The following is a 20,170-nucleotide window of genomic DNA, read 5'->3' on the forward strand; positions in this document are numbered from 1 at the left end:
GTGTTTAAGTGTATGTGAGCAGGTGTGGGTGTGAGCATGTGTGTGAGCATATCTCTGAGTGAGCATGTGTGTTAGAGTGTGTGTGGCTGACTGAGGTGTGTGTTTTCGTATGTGCGAGTGGTGGGGTGGATGGGTGAGCGTGTGTGGGGGTGGGTGGATGGGTGTGGCCGTGTCTTTGTGTGTTTAAGTGTGTCTGTGGGCAGATGTGTGTATGTGGATGAGGGTTTGTGTGTGGTAGACTGAGAGTGTATTTGTATTTCTCTGAGTGTGTTTGTGACTGTGTGTGTGAGCATGGAGCGTGGTTGCCCCAGGCTGAGGCAAATCTACACAAGCCTCTCTCACACCCACAGTCAGTCCACATAGAGCCGATCAGCCTTTCCTTCAAATTACACCCAGGCTGGATGCGGCAGCTCATGCCTGTAATCCCAGCACTTTGGGAGGCCGAGGCAGGGGGATCGCTTTAGGTCAAGAGTTCGAGACCAGCCTGGGCAACGTAGCAAGACCCTGTATCTATTAAAAACTAAAAAATAAATTAGCCAGTCATGGTAGTGTGTGCCTGTGGTCCCAGCTCCTCAGATGACTGATGCAGGAGGATCACCTGGGCCCAGGAGTTTGAGGCTTTGATGAGCTATGATCCCACTGTACTCGAGCCTGGGTGACTGAGCGAGACCCTGTCTCTTAAAAAAAAAAACAGACCGAGCGCGGTGGTTCACTCCTGTAATCCCAGCACTTTGGGAGGCCATGGCGGGTGGATCACCTGAGGTCAGGAGTTCGAGACCAGCCTGGCCAACATGGTGAAATCCCATCTTCTACTAAAAATACAAAAATTAGCCTGGTATGGTGATACGAGCTTGTAGTCCCAGCTACTTTGGAGGCTGAGGCAGGAGAATCGCTGGAACCTGGGAGGTGGAGGTTGTAGTGAACCAAGATAACACCACTGTACTCCAGCCTAGGTGACAGAGTGAGACTGTGTCTCAAACCAAAAAAAAAAAAAAAAAAAAAAAAGTGTGTTACTCGAGGAGGAGCGGGTCACTGAGAGCCCCAGGAGAGCAGGAGAAGTTTGGGCAGTGGATGGGAGTGTTCAGGTGGCTGAGACGGCTGGGCTGGGCTGGGCTGGAGGCGCCTCATCATCTCCTCCTCCTCCTCCTCTGTGTCTCTCTCAAACGGCCATTCCCCTCCAACAGTCTTGCCTCTCTTCCCTGCTTCTTGTCTCCTGACACCCCTACATGGGCATTCTCAGTGCAGGCTCCAGCCTTTGCTTAGGCTGTGCGCCCCCTCCCGGGGAGCCCCCTTCCTCCCACCTCTCCAAATTCTCCCTGCTGACTTCATTCAACACCAGCTTTGGGGGACTGCATTCTTCTCCATTCTCTCTCCAGCACCTAGTACAGCATCTGGCCCAGTTCCCAAGTCCATGGGGAATGCTGTGCATAACAGTTACCGGGGCTGAGGGAGTGTGACGAGGCCTCTGGAGTAGTCCTGCTTCCTCTCCACTGAGTCCCCAACCCCTGCTGCTCCACAACCAAGCCTGGAGGCTTTTTTTTTTTTTTTTTTTTTTTTTTGAGACAGAGTCTCTCGCTCTGTCCCCCAGGCTGGTGTGCAGTGGCATGATCTGGGCTCACTGCAACCTCCGCTTTCTGCCGCTTTCTGGTTCAAATGGTCCTCCTGCTTCCATGTCCTCTGTAGCTGGGACTACAAGCATGCACCACCACGCCCAGCTCATTTTTGTGTTTTTAGTAAAGACAAGGTTTCACCATGTTGGCCAGGCTGGTCTCAAACTTCTGAGCTCAATGGATCTGCCAGCCTTGGCCTCCCAAAGTGCTGGGATTACAGCCATGAGCCACCACGCCCAGCCTAGCTATTCATTTGTTGGTGGACATTTGGGCTTCCTCCACTTTCTGGTGATTGTGAATAATCCAGCTGTGAATGTGCACGTACAATGATTTGCTTGTTTTAAATTCTTCTGGGTACAGTAGTCCCCACTTATCCACTGGGGAAACGCTCCAGGAACCCCAGTAGATGCCTAAAACCACAGAGAGCTACTTACTGAACCTTGTATATACCATGTTTTCGCCCATACATCCCTAATTATAATACAGTTTGGTTTTTTTTTTTTTTTTTTTTTTTGAGACGGAGTCTCGCTCTGTCGCCCAGGCTGGAGTGCAGTGGCCGGATCTCAGCTCACTGCAAGCTCCGCCTCCCGGGTTCACGCCATTCTCCTGCCTCAACCTCCCGAGTAGCTGGGACTACAGGCGCCCGCCACCTCGCCCGGCTAGTTTTTTTTTTTTGTATTTTGTTAGTAGAGACGGGGTTTCACGTGTTAGCCAGGATGGTCTCGATCTCCTGACCTCGTGATCCACCTGTCTCGGCCTCCCAAAGTGCTGGGATTACAGGCTTGAGCCACCGCGCCCGGCCTATAATACAGTTTAATTTACAAATTAGGCACAGCTAGATGGCGGTGGCTCATTCCTGTAATCCCAGCACTTTGGGAGGCTGAGGTGGGCAGATCACTTGAGCCTAGGAGTTCGAGACCAGCCTGGGCAACATGGCGAAACCCCGTCTCTACTAAAAATACAAAAATATAAAACATGGGAAAACCCCATCTCTACTAAAAATACAAAAAAATTAGCCACGCGTGGTGGTGCATGCCTGTAGTCCCAGCTACTCAGGAGGCTGAGGCAGGAGAATAACCTGGGAAGTTGATGCTGCAGTGAGCCATGATCACACCACTGCTTTCCATCCTGGGCAACGGAGTAAGACCCTATCTAAAAAATAATAATAAAATAAAATAGGCTGGGTGTGATGGCATATAATTGTAATCCCAGCACTTTGGGAGGTTGAGGCAGGTAGGTTGTTTGAACCCCGGAGTTCGAGACCAGCCGAGGCAACATGGCAAAACCCCATCTCTACTAAAAATACAAAAATTAGCAGGGCATGGTGGCACATACCTGTAGTCCCAGCTACTTGGGAGGCAAAGGCTGGAGGATCACTTGAGCCTGGGAGGCCGAGGCTGCAGTGAGCCAGGATTGTACCACTGCACTCCAGCCTCGGTGACAGAGCGGGAGCCTGTCTCAAAAAATAATAATAATAAAATAAAGTAAAATAAACTAGGCACAGTAAGATACTAACAACAATAGTAATTTTTAGTAGTAAAATGTTGTTACATAAACTAAGGGCTACTTGAACATAAGCACTATGAAACCGTGACAGTTGATGGATAACTGAGATGACCACTAGTGTGACTAACAGACAGGGAGCAGATACAGCATGGATACGCCCCATACAGCATGAGATTTCATCAGGCTACTCACAACAACACACAACTCAAAACGTATGAATTGTCTACTTCGGGAATGCCGTGGTGCGATCTTGGCTCACTGCAACCTCTGCCTCCTGGGTTCAAGCGATTCTTGTGCCTCAGCCTCCCGAGTAGCTGGGATTGCCGGTGTGCCCCACCACGCCTGGCTGATTGTTGTATATTTAGTAGAGATGGGGTTTTACCAGGTTGGCAAGGCTGCTCTCAAACTCCTGGCCTCAAGTGATCTATCCACCACAGCCTCCCAAAGTTCTGGGATTATAGGCGTGAGCCACTGCACCCTGCCCCAGGATTCTGTTTTTTGTTTTGTTTTGTTTGAGACGGAGTCTCGTTCTGTCACCCAGGCTGGAGTGCAGTGGCTCAGTCTCGGCTCACTGCAACCTCGCCTCCCGGGTTCAAGCGATTCTCCTGCCTTAGCCTCCTGTTTAGCTGGGGTTACAGACACGCACCACCACGCCTGGCTAATTTTTGTATTTTTAGTAGAGACAGGGTTTCACCATGTTGGTCAGGCTGGTCTCAAACTCCTGACCTCAGGTGATCTGCCTGCCTCAGCCTCCCAAAGTGCTGGGATTACAGGCGTGAGCCACCACGCCCAGCCAGTGTTCTATTTTTTTTTTTTTTTTGAGACGGAGTCTTGCTCTGTCGCCCAGGCTGGAGTGCAGTGGCGCCATCTCAGCTCACTGCAAGCTCCACCTCCCGGGTTCACACCATTCTCCTGCCTCAGCCTCCTGAGTAGCTGGGACTACAGGCGCCTGCCACCACGCCTGGCTAATTTTTTGTGTTTTTTTAGTAGAGATGGGGTTTCACCGTGTTAGCCAAGATGGTCTCGATCTCCTGACCTCATGATCTGCCCACCTCCGTCGGCCTCCCAAAGTGCTGGGATTGCAGTGTGAGCCACCACGCCCAGCCAGTGTTCTATTTTTAAAGAAGAGGGTGAGGTGGATGGATACAGACAGACCTTCCCATGCCCCATCCTGCCCCCCATTTTTCTCTCTCCCTGCTAGATGCTTCGTCCCTTCTCAAGTGTCTGCCTGTGTTTAGTACCTTTGGTTAAGAGCAGGACTGAAGGGGAGACACAGGGCCTCTTCTGCCCCATACCTGTCGGGAAGCCTGTCAAACTATGTCCTGCATGCCTGCGTCCTGCCTGGCCTAGCCCCAGCCTGCTGCAAGGGACAGGGACCCTGACAGTGGGGACAGAGAGACAGATAGCAGATGAGACACATCTTTTTGTTGTTGTTAAATAGGTTCCCCCTTACATGCTAGCCAGCCCCCTGGGAAGTTGACAGTGACTTGGAGGAGTTCCCTCTTGGGAACTGAGAATGGCTTTTCCCTGGGGACGCTTTCTCCTGGCTGCCCTGGCTATAAGTCTGCACAGCAGCACTGCCCAAAGGGTGGGACGTGTCCACGAGATGGTGTGAAGTGGACACAGCTGGACACTGAACATTTCATTGATCGTAAGTTCGCAGAGGCACCACCTCACGTGCATGGCTTCACATGTATTACTCTCCAGTGACCAATGCGGGGGCTTTAAAGTCCATTTAAAGAAAAGTGCCGAGGATATAATATTGTCAGCTACATTCAGAATGAAAGTGATGAGGGGTGTCCAGGAAAGCACTGTTTAGGGGGTGACTCCTCCTTCTCAGCTCTGAGGATGATGCTGTGCTGGGGCTGAAGGTAGAAGAACGCTGGCTGGTGGGAAAGAGAGAGCAGGCAGGAAACAAAAAAGTGCCCAAAAAAGACCTCTGGGCTTGATGTATTAGTTTGTTCTTATACTGGTATAAATAAATACCTGAGATTGGGTAGTTTATAAAGAAAAGGGTAACTGCCTCATAGTTCTGCAGGCTGTACAGGAGGCATAGTAGCTTCTGCTTCTGGGGAGGCCTCAGGAAACTTACAATCATAGCAGAAGGTGAAGGGGAAGCAAGCACGTCTTACATGGCCAGAGTAGGAGGAAAAGAGAACAGGGGAGGTGCTACACACTTTTAAACAACCAGATCTCAACAGCACGGAGGGAATGGTGCTAAAACCATTCATTAGAAACCGTCCCCATGATCCAGTCACCTCCCACCAGGCCCCACCTCTAACACTGGAGATCACAATTCAGCATGAGATTTGGGCGCAGACACAGATCCAAACTATATCACTTGGTTTCCAGCTCCACTGCCCCTTCCCAATTTGGGGGTGTCTATGACACCATGACCCTGGAGCATGAACCCCTCCCGCCCCCAATCCAGTCTATGTGTTTCTTTCCCAATACCCTGTCTCTCCTCTGAAGGTGTAACAACCGCACCCAGTGCGTGGTGGTCGCCGGCTCGGATGCCTTTCCTGACCCCTGTCCTGGGACCTACAAGTACCTGGAGGTGCAGTACGACTGTGTCCCCTACAGTGAGTCATCTTGTTCCTTGTGCGGACGCGGGCCCTTCCCCCATGAGTGAGTGAGGAGGAGACACCTTGACACATTCGCACACATGCATGGGGCCTGGGCACAGAGGGGAAAGCCGGGCCTGCTCTCTCCAACACACATTCTCTTCTCCCAGACACCACTGTCCTTACTCAGCGCCTGCTCCCCCACCTCACAGACTCTGTCACCTCCTGTGGGGGCACCTTCTCCAGCTCTCTTCACCCCAGCCCACTCACCCTGCTTCTTCATGCACCCTGTAGTCATTTCCACACTGCCAGGCTATGGTCCCGTGCTCTGCCTGGCACCCTTACATCTCTCTTTTCTCCCTTGGCCTCCATGCTTTTCTCGCCCATCTGCCTCCCTCCTCTTCTCACATCCCTTCCTTTTCTGACCCTTCTCATCTACCCTTCTCTTCCCTCTCACTTAACCCCACTGCCCCTCTCAACACCTCTTCTTTCTCTCAGCACCCTCACTCCCCACACACTCCTTCCCAATCATGGAAGCTGGACTCTACACCCATAGAGCGGCATACCACCCTCCGAGGCCTGGTGGCAGATCCAGGGTGAAGGGCTGGGGGGCATTTTCAACAGATTCATAGCTCCCCATTGGTTTCCCCATTACCATGTGGCACTTCCTGTCTGCAAAGGAAATACCGCCATGTTGGACTGAGGATGGCCTCCAGGCCGCCTGAAGAAAGTGATCTGGGGAGCCAGGAGCCTCCCCATCTTGCACCTGGCCAAGGGGATCAGACAAAGACAGGGTCTCTCCTCCTCAGCACCCCACCTTTGACATCACCTTTTTCCTGCCCTCTCTCCTCCCTCCCTCCTTCCCGTTATCCCTTCCCCTCTCCTCCCACAATGGGTTCCATGTGGCCAACCTGGTGGTAGGGCCTCCGGGCAGGGTGGGGAGAAGGCAGGGCCATCAGGGTGTCTGAGTGTGGTGGGCCGGGGTTGGGGACCAAGAGGCCCTGTAACTCTCCCTCCTCTCCCCTCCCACCCCAACCTTCCCCGCCAACCTTTGATTTCTCCTCGCAGGTGATTCGATGCTGGGGAAACAGGATCCCTTCTGTGCTTCCGTAATTTTCTTCTTTTACTCCTCGTCATTTCCTTTCAGCGCCTGAGGCCTTCAGCCACCACCGAGGGGGATGCCCATCTGCTCCTTGAAGCCTCCCCACAGCACTGGGGACACGGCCGACTCCCGCGGCTGGGGCAGCCGGGAAAGGGGGTGGGAGGCAGCGAGCTCAGCACGGGGGGGGGCAGTCAGATGGGTGTAGGTTCAAGGCTCGACTGGACTCTTGAGTTTTCTGGCTCTGAAACCTGAGCAAATGACTTAATTTCTCTGGGCCACTACGGAAGGAGGAGGGAGTCCACGAGATGACCTGTGAGAAGCGCTTGGCCCAGGCCGGCCACAGAGTCGCTCCCGGTGGCAGGGTTTTGAGTGCCGAGTGTAAACTTCCCAAGGGCAGAGGCTTCATCTTCACCCGCCGCCCCAGCGCCCAGACCCATGCCTGGTTCAGGATGTACTCAGTAATATTACCGATGCCATTTAAGCCAGCTGAGCCTGTTTATTCATCTGTGATGGGGTGAAGAGGGGTCAAAAGCTTTCCCTTGGAAGCTGCAAAGAGTAGCGACAGTGTGTCAAGCTTGTGTGCACACGAGCTATAGATGCAAAGGAAATGGTGCCTGCTTCCGCCAGCCATGTGTGTGCCTCAGTTTTCCCATCTGTAGACAGGGTTCTTGAAAGATGGCCCGTGAGGTGCCTAGCATAGTTGCTGGCCCCTCGTGAGTGCTGGACACTTGGTAGTTGTTGCTTTTGTTGCAACTCCTTGTAATGCCTCTTGTCAATTACGATTATTGCTGTGGTAATCAAAATTAAAATAACAACGGATAATGAACCCAACTTCTCCCGAGGCCGGTAAGATAAAGGGCAGGAAAAACTCCCTGGTCCAAGTGGAAGCCAAAGCAAGTAGACGAGAGGCTCAGATCAAGTGGCAAGAAAGAAGCTAGGGGAGGAGAGGAGCTGAGAGACCTGAAGCCGAGGCCCTGAGTGTGGTCCAGGGGCCACAACCGACAGAGAACAGGCGGGCTCCGGGGACAGAGGGCAGGACAGTTCAGAGGATGGGCGGCCGCCTGTCTGATGGAAGAGAGATAGCCTGAGCCCTTGGGGAGACAGGAGACACGCGCACACACAAAACACGCATGCACACACACGTGTGTGCATACATACGGGGTGGATGTTGGGGGCAGAGCTAACTCCTGATCCTCCAGAGGAAGGAGGCTGGAGTTAAAGAGGGGGACAGGAGATAGCTAGAGGACAGGGAGGCCAGGCACTCACTTGTCTCCCAAATGTTCGCTGAGCATCTCCTGAGTGCCAGGCCCTGGGTGAGGCGCTGGGAAGGGAGCCAGAGGCTGACCCTGTGGAGCTCCGTGCTGGAAGCTTCAAAGAGGGGCCAGGAGAGCCAGTCCCTCTGGTCAGAAGTTCCTGAGGGGCCAGGGATGCAGAGGGGAGCGGCCTGGGCAGCCACCTGGCCCAGGGCTTCAGAGGCTGGGGTGACCCCAAGTGCTGGTGAGGGTGGGTCAGGGGTGGGTGGCAGGGGGCATGTGATGTGTGGGAACCCTCCCACACACTGGACAAGCCCGACTAATGCTGGATTTGCTTTGCAGCTGAGCACAGTCTAACCGTGCCCCTTCCTCCCCTAGGTGCCACCCGTCCGCAGGGCAGCGGGCAGGGCGGAGCTCCCATCTCCTGGGCCCCTGGGCCCTGGGTGGGTTAAGCAGAGAAGCCGAACCTCAGGCTTGCCCCTGGGGAGCCTGGGAACGTGTCTGTGCCCCCACCTGCTGTCCCACCCAGTCTGTGTCCCCCACCCCCGCCACCTCTCTGCCTCCATCTCCCCAACCCTGGCTCTCTCTGGGGTCCGGGTGCAACTGCCTGTCTGCCTCTCTGTTGTTCTGTGTCTGGCTCTGCCTCCTTCTCTCTGTGTTTGCTTCTTCTGGGTTGTGAGGGCTTGGGGGAAGTCAGCTGGACCTGGGTGAGGCCAGCACAAAGGGGAAGGAGTTCAGCCTGTTTCTCGGCTGAGGGTGGGCCCAGGCCCTGGGTGACACTGAACCCCTTCCCCTGGGGCCCCTGGTTCTAGCAGGAGGGCAGCAGGCAGGGTGGGAAGGGAGCCGAGTGGCTTCTCCGCCCCACCACTCCCTGGTGCCCCCTCTGACCGGAGCCCACCTCCCAGCTGGGCCTCCCCACTCCCTGCCCCCTCTGCACCAAGGGTGCCCCCTCCCACCTGAGGGCTCTGTCCACCTGCCTGCCTGTACCCCCCTACCACACCTGTGTCTCTCTGTGTCTTTTCCCTCCCACGTGTGTCCCCCTCATCCCTCTGACTGTCTCCCTGGCACCCTCTGACCCCACCTGACCACCCCCAGAGGAAGGGACCTGGGGGCGGGGGCCCGAGCTGATGCTACGGAAGGGGTTGGGGAAGCAGGAGCAAGGAAGGAAAGGAAAAGGGGGCGTGTTGCCAGAAAAGAAACGAAAGCAATTTAATCTCTTTTTTTTTTTTCTCTTTTTTTCTTGCACATTTTTTTTTTCAATTTGTTTTCTCTCTCTCTTCCGATGCTTAAAGTAGAAGTGGAGCAGAAAGGTAAACGCACTGTTACCAATGCTAACCCCTAACTCACACTTTGTTCTACCTGTACCATACTTATGTGACCTGCCCTCCCTCCCGGCCCCTTCTTCTCTCCCCCACCCACACTCGGTCCGGTCGGTATCCCCAACCCCGGGTTGTCCTCCCAGCGGGGCCAGCCCTGGTGTGGCCACGGGCATCTCCACCCTCCAGATACCCACGGAAGCTCTTCTCTGAGCTTGGGCAGAATTTCTCTCTCTCGCTGTTTCTGTCTCCCTCTGTCCCTCCTTCCTGGTCCCTGGCCCTTTCAGGGAACCTGGCCTTCTCTCATACTTCTTTTGCCTCCTTCAGGAGAAGTGTATAAGCATCCAGGGCGGGTGGGGAGGGAGGGACTCCCTTCCCCGGCTCCCCCACTGGGGCACCGGGTGAGCTGTCTCTCTCTCTCTCTGTCTCTCTCTCTGTCTCTTTCTCTCTGTCTCTCCCCTCTCTCTTCCTCCTTCCCCTGCACCTTTTATAACATGTTTCTGGTTCAGGGGAGGTGGGCTGGAGGGGACACCATTGTTTTCCTTTTGGGGAGCAGATTCCTCCTATGTCTCGGGCTCCTGGTGGCTTAAGTTCCTTCTGGTTTGACGTTTCCAAGGCCCAGAGCTGTTTTGGAGCACGGAGCACCAGTCCTCCCCACCCCCAACCCGATCCCATCTCTGACCAGCTGGGGGCCCAGCCCTGGGGAGGGGTGTCAGCTGTCCCCAGCCCTGGGAGGGGGCAGCCTGCCAAAAAATGAAAAAATGAGGGCGAGGGGGCGGGGGCGGGCCTCATGGTTGGGGGAGCGAAGGGTGGGGGAGCGTGTTCTCTGTTTCTTTCACACTTGCAAAGCTGCAGTCAGGGTTTCTTCTGGGCTGTTGTGGTTAGAGGACCAGGGAGAGGGGCGGCGGGCGGGGGGGGGCACAATCTGGGGACTTCCACAGACTCTGTAATTTCTGGCAGAGAACTCCCTAGTGGATGGGGCTGTCCGTTACTGGTGGGGCGGAGGTGCTGCTGCTGAGGGGCTTCTAGGGTGAGACGTTAGAGATGACCATTTCCTCCCCTGAAAGTTTTGGGAAATTACCCATTTGAGGCTGGCAGCAGTGGGCGGGGCTGGAGGAATGGCCTTTAGGGATCCCTTTTGCCTTGAAATTACAGTGGTCTGTGGAGCATCCCTTCCAAAGGAGGTGGGGCAGGGCCCCTCTGAGCTGCTCCCCTCCCCGTCTTCCCCTCTCCCCCATCTCAGAGAGGCCTGGGCTGTTGGCCCGAGGTCTGCCCCCTCACCGCACCCCTCCACTCTCCTCTCTCTCTCCTGGAGTCTCTCTCCCTCCCAGCACCAGCCACTCTTCTTGCAGGCCCACTGGTTTGGATGCGGCACCACTGGAGCTTTTCTCTTCGAGGGCCAGGGCAGGGCGGGTGGGGTGATGGGGCAAGGGAGGGAAGAGGAGGGATTGGGAGCTTGGTGCTGGTGAAGGGTCCTTGCTGTCCAAGGCCCCAGACAGACCCTTCCTCATCTTCTCCCCCTTCCCCTGGGTTGACCTCTAACCACATTTTTCCTCCCCTGATACCCTCTGAGCAGGTTAGGCTCTGAGGCCTCCCACCATCCCCCTCACACAAACATGTCCCCTCAGATGCCACACACCTGGCGGGGATGGGGACCGGCTTGGGCAGAGCCAGTGTGCTGGACGGAGTGTGCAGGCCGAACCCCTCGGGGCATCAGGGACAGGGAGATGGCCAGTCCCCAGGGCCCAAGCCAGGGTCGTTCTGGCTCCTGCCCAGCTCTGTGTCCCAGGCTTCTCTCTACAAAACTACATCCTCCTGGCTGCTTTGTGCCAGGGGGCCTTGAGCCACATTGTCCCCATGCTGTGAAGGGAGTGCTGCCTGTCCCCCTCCCTCCCAAGCCTGCTGAAGGTGGGGAATGAGGACTAGCTCTTGCCCGAGCCCCTCTTGCCACTGGGGCTGACCCCCAAGCCGGTGCCAGGTCCCAGCCCCCCCCCGGTCCCCTTGGGGCCAGCTGCTTTGGTGACAGGCCAAGCAGGAGCAGAGAATTCACTGCAAACCCTCCACCCTCGCCCTGTGCCCCGCCCCGGCCTGTGTGGGTTCTGCCAGCCGGGAGGGGAGGGAGGCCCGGCCGCCTGGATGGAGGGGCGCATGGACGTCGGCACTCTGGGAGGAGGTGGGAGGTCTGGCCACACTGACCCCCGGATCAGTCAAGGGGAGGCTAGGAGTAGGTGGCGCTGGGACGTGACTGGGCAAGGGTGGGCCGGCCAGCAGCGGCCAACGAGATGCAGTTGAGGTTTTCCTCCTTTTCAGGGATTGGGGGGGTGGGGCGGGGCCCCCCACCTTTCTGACATCAGCGCTGCCTTGGTCCCTCCTCCCGAGCCGGGGATGGTCGCAGGTAAATCGGGGTCCGGGCCAGGGGAGGTGGGGGGCCTGGCTGGGGCGGGCTGGGTCTTTATCCTAGCGCCTGGTTCCCTCCCCTGCCCCCTCCGAGCTGGACCTGGGACTGCCCCGCTGAGGGACCCTCAGTCGGGCCTGGGCCTTGGAGTGAATTCTCTGCTCACCCCTCTCTCCTCCGCCAGCACTAACCCTTTCTTCCCAGGTGGTCTGCAGTGCGGCCTCCCATGGAGCCAGGACCTCGCCAAGCCCCCATACCCCCTTGTCTCTCTTCCCTCTGCACAGCTCTCTGCTCCCTCCCCAACTCTCCCGGGAGTCCTGTCCCTCTCCATGTCCCCACTCCCACCCCCACCCCTGTGCACAGTGCCACTGTCTGCTGCTGAGCCAGACCCCATGAGAGACCCTGCCGGCTGGGGGCAGGGCTGGGTGCCCTCCAGGAGGGGCCAGACTCTCCGTTCCCTGTCCTAGCCTGGGAGCTGCCTCTGGGAATCCCTTCCTCGGCTACTGACTTCGTGGGTACCGGGTGGGGGTGGGGCACAGGCTGCATCAGGAACCTGGGGAGAGAGTTGAAACCCCTATCCTTCCCCCAGCCTAGAATAGGGGGACATTCCTGACACCCACAGTGGGTATGGGAACATCACTCTACATTGCAATTTTTGCAGGAGGAAGAAAGTGGAGTTTAAAAAAAAAAAAAAAAAAAAAAAAGTCTGTCCGGGTGTGGTTGGTGAAGGATGGGACCCTGGACCCTAGCTCTTCCCTAAGTGGCAGAGAAGAGGGAGAAGGGGCCAGGTGTTAAGTCCCTGGACCGTCAAAGTCAGGAGTGACTGTAGTGGGGGAGATTCTGCCCCCACTTAAATCACACGGGACCACCTCTGGGAGGGCTCTTGCCAACTCCTTCTCCCCAGCCTGTGGGGTCTCTAGCAGCCAGGGAAGGGAAGAGGGGCACCACTTCCCCCCACTAACCCTGCTCTTAATGGCCTTCAGGGCTCACATTTCCAGGGAGAGGGGCAGCTGGGCAGGGCGTGGGGAGGGGGGTCGGGTCCCAGCCCGGAAACCCCCTTCCCATCACCAGCCCTACCAAGCAACCGTGACTGCAGCAGCAGGAGGGGACAACCTGACTCCCCGCCGGCAGCGTGACCAACTTGCCTCTCTCCCCCTTCTCTCTCTTTCTCCTCCCTCTCGCCTCTGCCCCTCCTCTCCCATCTCCTCCCCTCCTGCCCGCTCTGCCCAGTCTTCGTGTGCCCAGGGACCCTGCAGAAGGTGCTGGAGCCCACCTCGACACATGAGTCGGAGCACCAGTCTGGCGCGTGGTGCAAGGACCCGCTGCAGGCAGGTGACCGCATCTACGTGATGCCCTGGATCCCCTACCGCACGGACACGCTGACCGAGTACGCCTCGTGGGAGGACTACGTGGCCGCCCGCCACACCACCACCTACCGCCTGCCCAACCGCGTGGATGGCACAGGCTTTGTGGTCTATGATGGTGCCGTCTTCTACAACAAGGAGCGCACGCGCAATATCGTCAAGTATGACCTGCGGACGCGCATCAAGAGCGGGGAGACAGTCATCAATACCGCCAACTACCATGACACCTCGCCCTACCGCTGGGGCGGCAAGACCGACATTGATCTGGCGGTGGACGAGAATGGGCTGTGGGTCATCTACGCCACCGAGGGCAACAACGGGCGGCTGGTGGTGAGCCAGCTGAACCCCTACACACTGCGCTTCGAGGGCACATGGGAGACGGGTTACGACAAGCGGTCGGCGTCCAACGCCTTCATGGTGTGCGGGGTCCTGTACGTGCTGCGTTCCGTGTACGTGGATGATGACAGCGAGGCGGCTGGCAACCGCGTGGACTATGCCTTCAACACCAATGCCAACCGCGAGGAGCCTGTCAGCCTCGCCTTCCCCAACCCCTACCAGTTCATTTCCTCCGTTGACTACAACCCTCGCGACAACCAGCTGTACGTCTGGAACAACTATTTCGTCGTGCGCTACAGCCTGGAGTTCGGGCCGCCCGACCCCAGTGCTGGTGAGGACGACTCACTTCCAGGCATGGAGCCCGCTTGCCTTTGTCCCTTCCACCCCCACCCACCCCTGGGTCCCAGGGTGGGGAGCACCATCCTGTGAGCTCTTGGGGATCGGGAGGTAAAGGAAATTCACAGCATGTTACAGATGCTGTTCTAAGCACTTCACAGTCATTAACTCATCTCCTCCTCATGGTCTATGACAGGGATCCTTACTGCCCTGTTTTACAGATGAGGACACTGAGGCACTGTGTGGGTAGGGGATTAAGTTATTTGAGGATTTGAAGCCAGCCTCCCAACCACTGAACTGCACTGCCTCTCCCTGGGGCTTGGGCACCTTTACTCCAGGAACCCTTGGATCCACCAAAATCCTGGGTGGAAGTCCAATATCCACAAAAGAGCTGAGCTGCTGATGTTGACCGGGCTGAGGGCAATTCTGCAGTCTTCTTTTACCCCCCTTAGTTGCCCTGCTAGCTCTGTGCCGCCCCAGGGCTCCAGGAAGCCTGATCTAACCCCATCTTGTTTGCAAAAGGGGGAGCTGAGGCCCCCAGAAGGAAGGAGCATAGCCAGGTTACATAAGCCAAAGTCAGCTAGAAGGAGGGTGGGAGGCGGTGGTATTCAGTGCCTGCCTGGTGGCGCGGCGGACCTGGATCGGGGAGGGCTCCTGCCCTCCGGGGCTCAACCTGGGAGGGTTCCTGTCCCCCAGACACCTCTGTCCCTGCCTCTCCTGACTGTTCTCTCAGACTTTATGGAACACATAGTGGATTTTTACTACCCTTTGCTACTTTATGTGGTCCCATGGGCATAAGGGACTTCGGTGGGCACAGAGAGGCCAGGGGAGATCAACTCCCAGACCCAGCGGGGCCCAGCATGTGTTTCCACTGCAGTAGGTGAGGAAGATGCTAGGATGGCCTGGGACCCCCTGCCTAGGCACGCTGTGGCATGGCCCTGAGCACGGGGATGACCCTGTCTCATATCCCCTCTCCAGGCCCAGCCACTTCCCCACCCCTCAGCACGACCACCACAGCCAGGCCCACGCCCCTCACCAGCACAGCCTCGCCCGCAGCCACCACCCCGCTCCGCCGGGCACCCCTCACCACGCACCCAGTGGGTGCCATCAACCAGCTGGGACCTGATCTGCCTCCAGCCACAGCCCCAGCCCCCAGCACCCGGCGGCCCCCAGCCCCGAATCTACATGTGTCCCCTGAGCTCTTCTGCGAGCCCCGAGAGGTGCGGCGGGTCCAGTGGCCGGCCACCCAGCAGGGCATGCTGGTGGAGAGACCCTGCCCCAAGGGGACTCGAGGTGAGTACCAAGGCTGCGGCCAGGGGAGGGATGGGGGCCATGCCCCCAGCAGCTTAGCACAGATGCATGTGTGGGTGGTGGTCTCTGCTGAGGAGCAGAGGCTTTCTGAGGGCAGGGCTCATCCCCAGTGACCAGCAGAGCTCTCAGGGCACAGGAGCCACTCAGTGCCCCTGGCCCGGCCTGCGGAACCTGCAGGGAGCCTGCAGAAGGCGACCTGGCTCCCAGCCTCAGGCTGACCTGTGACTGCCCCAGGCACAGCCAGTTTCACATGGGTGGCCAGCTGAAGTGCGAAAAGGGCAGGGCCGCATGTCCTGGAGATCTGAGGGGAGGGTTGGCAGGTGCTTCGTGGAGAGGGGGCGTTCAAGATGGGCCCTGCTGGAAGGGTCTGATTCTGGAGGCAAAGACAGAAGGGGGCAGGAGGGAGAGCTCAGGCAAAGGGAGTGGCGCCTCTTTCGACTGTCCGGCCCGCTTCATGTCTCTTTCTCCGTGTTTCCCTCACCTCCCTCTTCGCCCGCTCGTCCCCCGCTCTCTGTCATGTTTCCCCCTCTCCGTCCCATCCTTCTCTTCTTCCCTTTGGCTCCCTTGTCTGTTCCTGTCTGTCTGTCCCTGCAGGAATTGCCTCCTTCCAGTGTCTACCAGCCTTGGGGCTCTGGAACCCCCGGGGCCCTGACCTCAGCAACTGCACCTCCCCCTGGGTCAACCAGGTGGCCCAGAAGGTACCAGCCACCGCCCCTCGCAGGCAGGCACATGTGCTCGGGCCCAGGGCCCAGGGCCCAGCGGGGGTCGTGGAGCAACTGGGGAGACTCGGGCTGGCAGGTCTGGAAGGCAGGACTGCGGGGTCACCTCTCTGGCCTACAAAGGGAGCAGGGACAGATGGGGTGGGAAAGGGCAGATGGTGACGGGGAAGCGGAGAGAGAGAGAGGAGAGGCTGCACAGGCCAGGGAAGCTGGGGAGGGCAGGATGGTCCCTGACAGACCTGGGATTTCCCCTCCCTGCCCCCCACCTCATACAGATCAAGAGTGGGGAGAACGCGGCCAACATCGCCAGCGAGCTGGCCCGACACACCCGGGGCTCCATCTACGCGGGGGACGTCTCCTCCTCTGTGAAGCTGATGGAGCAGCTGCTGGACATCCTGGACGCCCAGCTGCAGGCCCTGCGGCCCATCGAGCGCGAGTCAGCTGGAAAGAACTACAACAAGGTGGGGCCTGGTGGCGGCACTGACCTGGCGCTGGGAGGGCACCTGCCCCCAGGGGCACAGGAAGTATCCGACCTGGTACCTCCCAGCCAGGCTGCCACCTCCACTCCCTTCCTCAGAGAGGAAGGACCCCCCCCCGCCCAAGGACTGCTGGGTCTCACTCCTGTGCTGCCTCAGACGGTGCTGGGTGTTGGGGATCCCTAAGGAATGTCTTGCTGATAGCCCAGCCCTGGGTCAGTGGTAGCCACAGATGAGAGAGCTATACAGATGTGACAGTACTGGGGTGAGGGAACTGGCGTCCAGAGGTCTGGCCTGACATCACCTCCATCTCTTTCTAGATGCACAAGCGAGAGAGAACTTGCAAGGATTATATCAAGGTGAGACCCAAGGGGTCCCAGTGTAAGGACCATGGGCTCCGGCTGACGGGAGAATAGGGGTATAGGTTGAGAAGAGGGCATGCAGAGCCCACCAAGGAATTAGAGGGTGTTGAGGGGCTCACAGCACCATCCCCCCTGCCTGCGCAGGCCGTGGTGGAGACAGTGGACAATCTGCTCCGGCCAGAAGCTCTGGAGTCCTGGAAGGACATGAATGCCACGGAGCAGGTGCACACGGCCACCATGCTCCTGGACGTCCTGGAGGAGGGTGCCTTCCTGCTGGCTGACAATGTCAGGGAGCCTGCCCGCTTCCTGGCTGCCAAGGAGAACGTGGGTGAGTGCCACGGTCACCCAGAGCAAACTCAGATATGAACCTTAAACCATGGGGTTCTGGCCTGGAGGCCTCAGAAGAGCTACCTGACCCTTGGGCATCTTGCCACAGGGTCTTGTTCTGTAGCCTGAGCCCCTGGACTGGGAACAGACCCCAACTGCGTGTGCCTTGCCTTCCCCTGTCCCCACAGTCCTGGAGGTCACAGTCCTGAACACAGAGGGCCAGGTGCAGGAGCTGGTGTTCCCCCAGGAGGAGTACCCAAGAAAGAACTCTATCCAGCTGTCTGCCAAAACCATCAAGCAGAACAGCCGCAATGGTCAGTGTCCCTGGCGGGGCCTCGGCTGGGGAGGCAGCCCCCTCCCCCCCCCAGCCCTGTGCCAGCATCTCTGTGCCATTTGTGGAGGGCAGCAGTCCTGAACTTTCCTCCTGCTAGTGTAAAATTTGAGGGGATTCATGGGTTCCCTGAAGTGCTGCAGAGCCCCAAGGGTGAGCCTTACAGTTGCAAAGCTGGCTCCTGGGCCTCACAGCTCAGACAGGATGGGGCCACTGAGACAAAGGTTCAGAGAGGTCAGGGGCTTGCCCAAGGTCACACAGTGAGAATGGGTGGGTCGGAGGCCCAGCCCATGTGTCCTGGCACACTGCCCTGCTGTTTCGAACTGCCTTCGGCTGAGCAGTGGTCTTGTGGACAGGGCTCCCTGCCCCCCACCTGCCTGGGCTATGGAGTGGCTTCAGAGGTCCCAGTGGCCACCATGACCGAGGGCTGAGGAGCTGGCCGAGCTGGGAAGCCAGGGGCCTGGACAGAGGTGCGCCAGCTGAGGATGCTGACACATCCAAACATGCCTGTCCTCGCCAGGGGTGGTCAAAGTTGTCTTCATCCTCTACAACAACCTGGGCCTCTTCCTGTCCACGGAGAATGCCACAGTCAAGCTGGCCGGCGAAGCAGGCCCGGGTGGCCCTGGGGGCGCCTCTCTAGTGGTGAACTCACAGGTCATCGCAGCATCCATCAACAAGGAGTCCAGTCGTGTCTTCCTTATGGACCCTGTCATCTTCACTGTGGCCCACCTGGAGGTGAGCTGAGCTGTCCTCCTCCCTCCATGGGGGTCCCTGTATCCTCTGTGTTCCCAAGCTGTGTACCTGCCCCTCCACCATGTGCTCACTTCGAGAACAAGTTATGGGTTCTTCCACTTCAGTAGCTTGGGCCATTTGTCTCCAGAGCTCTCACAATGTCAGCTGGAGCCCCAGACTCCAGGCACTTCTTTGGTACTTGGCACCATCCCTGTAGCCAGGTGTGGGGGGCCGGAATGGGACTCCCCGGTTCTGACTCCAGTTCTGACACCCCGGCGCCACCACACAACAGGACAAGAACCACTTCAATGCCAACTGCTCCTTCTGGAACTACTCGGAGCGTTCCATGCTGGGCTACTGGTCGACCCAGGGCTGCCGCCTGGTGGAGTCCAACAAGACCCATACCACGTGTGCCTGCAGCCACCTCACCAACTTCGCGGTGCTCATGGCTCACCGCGAGATCGTAAGCTGGCTGGCACTCTGCTCCTCCGGGCAGGCCCGCTTGCTGGCTTGGCTTTGCATGGCATCCTAGAGAGATCATGGGCAGTGCTGGGGAGGCCGGCCTCATGGCTGTGGGGGGCCCCTAGTCTTGCCTGGGGCATGAGGCCATGCATCTGGTTCTCTCTGGTCATCTATGGCCATGGTCCCACCGTCTCCCAAGGCACTCTGGAGAATCAAGTTGGTGTCACGTTAGTCATCTCTCCACAAGCCTTCCAGAGCATGAGGAAGTGAGCGCATTGCTGTGTGCAGAGGGGTGGGGGCTGCCAGATTGGCGGCACCAGAAGTCCTCGTGGCCCATGGCCTTGCCCAGGGCCCTGTCTGCAGCTGGCACCTGGCTGAGCCCAGTGTGCAAAACCAAAGGCCCTGAGCGTGGCCCCTCCTCCTGTCCCCAGTACCAGGGCCGCATCAACGAGCTGCTGCTGTCGGTCATCACCTGGGTGGGCATCGTGATCTCCCTGGTCTGCCTGGCCATCTGCATCTCCACCTTCTGCTTCCTGCGGGGGCTACAGACTGACCGCAACACCATCCACAAGAACCTGTGCATCAACCTCTTCCTGGCTGAGCTGCTTTTCCTGGTCGGGATCGACAAGACTCAGTATGAGGTGGGCTGGGACTCAAGGGCAGGTGACAGCCAGCGCCCGGGGGGCCAGGAGAGGAAAGGGGACACCTGTCCGGGCAGCAGCCCCTCACCTTTGGTGCTCCCTGCAGATTGCCTGCCCCATCTTTGCTGGCCTGCTGCACTACTTCTTCCTGGCCGCCTTCTCCTGGCTGTGCCTGGAGGGTGTGCACCTCTACCTGCTGCTGGTGGAGGTGTTTGAGAGCGAGTATTCCCGCACCAAGTACTACTACCTGGGCGGCTACTGCTTCCCGGCTCTGGTGGTGGGCATCGCGGCTGCCATTGACTACCGCAGCTATGGCACCGAGAAGGCGTGAGTTTCCACCTCCCGGCCCTGCACCGGTTCCTCCCGCCTGGTTCCCTGCTGGGCGGCACCCCTTGGGAAAGGACCCTCAGGGCGGTGGCCTCCCTTCCTCCTGATCCCAGAGGCTGCAGCCTGCAGAGTCCTAGGTCTTCATGGGTCGCTGGGAATGGCTCCTCGGCTTCTCTCTATACCCCGGCCCTGTTTCCTTTACAGCTGCTGGCTCCGAGTGGACAATTACTTCATCTGGAGTTTCATCGGACCCGTCTCCTTCGTTATCGTGGTGAGTTGGGAGGTGACACCTCTAGCACCACATCTTCCTTCATCCAGGCTGGCCTTGACTCCAGCCCCTGCCCCCACCACACACACACACACACACACACACACACACACACACACACACACTCCCCACATCGGAACTGAGCCACCAGCTGAGAGGATGAGAGTGTGCTGGGTTCATGGAGCTCCGATGCTGAGGGCTACTCGCCTGGGGGACTGTGATTTGAGCTCCTACCGTGTGTCAGGCCATGGACCTTGTCCTCCCAGCAGCCAGGAATGGCATTCAGTTGCCAGTCATGTCAGTCAGCTCACTGTCACCTCAGGGCAGATACAGGGTTCTCCCAGCAGAGGCGAGGGCCACAGCTGAGACTTCGCCAGGCCGGGCCCATGTCTCAGTGCTCACTGAGGGAGGCAGGGCCACTCTCAGCCCAGC

General features: G+C 58.1%; 1 protein-coding gene across 3 annotated transcripts in view; it reads left to right on the top strand.

Annotated features, from left to right (window-relative positions):
- The window catches only part of ADGRL1 (adhesion G protein-coupled receptor L1), a 63,105-nt gene that overhangs the window by 34,431 nt on the left and 8,504 nt on the right, over positions 1-20,170 (top strand). Inside the window, exons 4-18 of one of the 3 annotated variants that reach the window (XM_037992150.2) lie at positions 5,589-5,698; positions 9,331-9,345; positions 11,662-11,746; positions 12,977-13,798; positions 14,761-15,075; positions 15,688-15,791; positions 16,088-16,273; positions 16,609-16,647; positions 16,795-16,978; positions 17,166-17,291; positions 17,829-18,043; positions 18,333-18,503; positions 18,934-19,143; positions 19,250-19,470; positions 19,675-19,741. In XM_037992150.2, the coding sequence (XP_037848078.2) occupies positions 5,589-5,698; positions 9,331-9,345; positions 11,662-11,746; positions 12,977-13,798; positions 14,761-15,075; positions 15,688-15,791; positions 16,088-16,273; positions 16,609-16,647; positions 16,795-16,978; positions 17,166-17,291; positions 17,829-18,043; positions 18,333-18,503; positions 18,934-19,143; positions 19,250-19,470; positions 19,675-19,741 (2,870 nt within the window). The remainder of the gene's footprint in view (positions 1-5,588; positions 5,699-9,330; positions 9,346-11,661; positions 11,747-12,976; positions 13,799-14,760; positions 15,076-15,687; positions 15,792-16,087; positions 16,274-16,608; positions 16,648-16,794; positions 16,979-17,165; positions 17,292-17,828; positions 18,044-18,332; positions 18,504-18,933; positions 19,144-19,249; positions 19,471-19,674; positions 19,742-20,170) is intronic. The other 2 variants (XM_037992148.2, XM_007996095.3) reach the window with 2 other exon arrangements.

Source organism: Chlorocebus sabaeus, chromosome 6 (genome assembly GCF_047675955.1).
Source record: "Chlorocebus sabaeus isolate Y175 chromosome 6, mChlSab1.0.hap1, whole genome shotgun sequence".
Taxonomy (NCBI): Eukaryota; Metazoa; Chordata; class Mammalia; order Primates; family Cercopithecidae; genus Chlorocebus; species Chlorocebus sabaeus.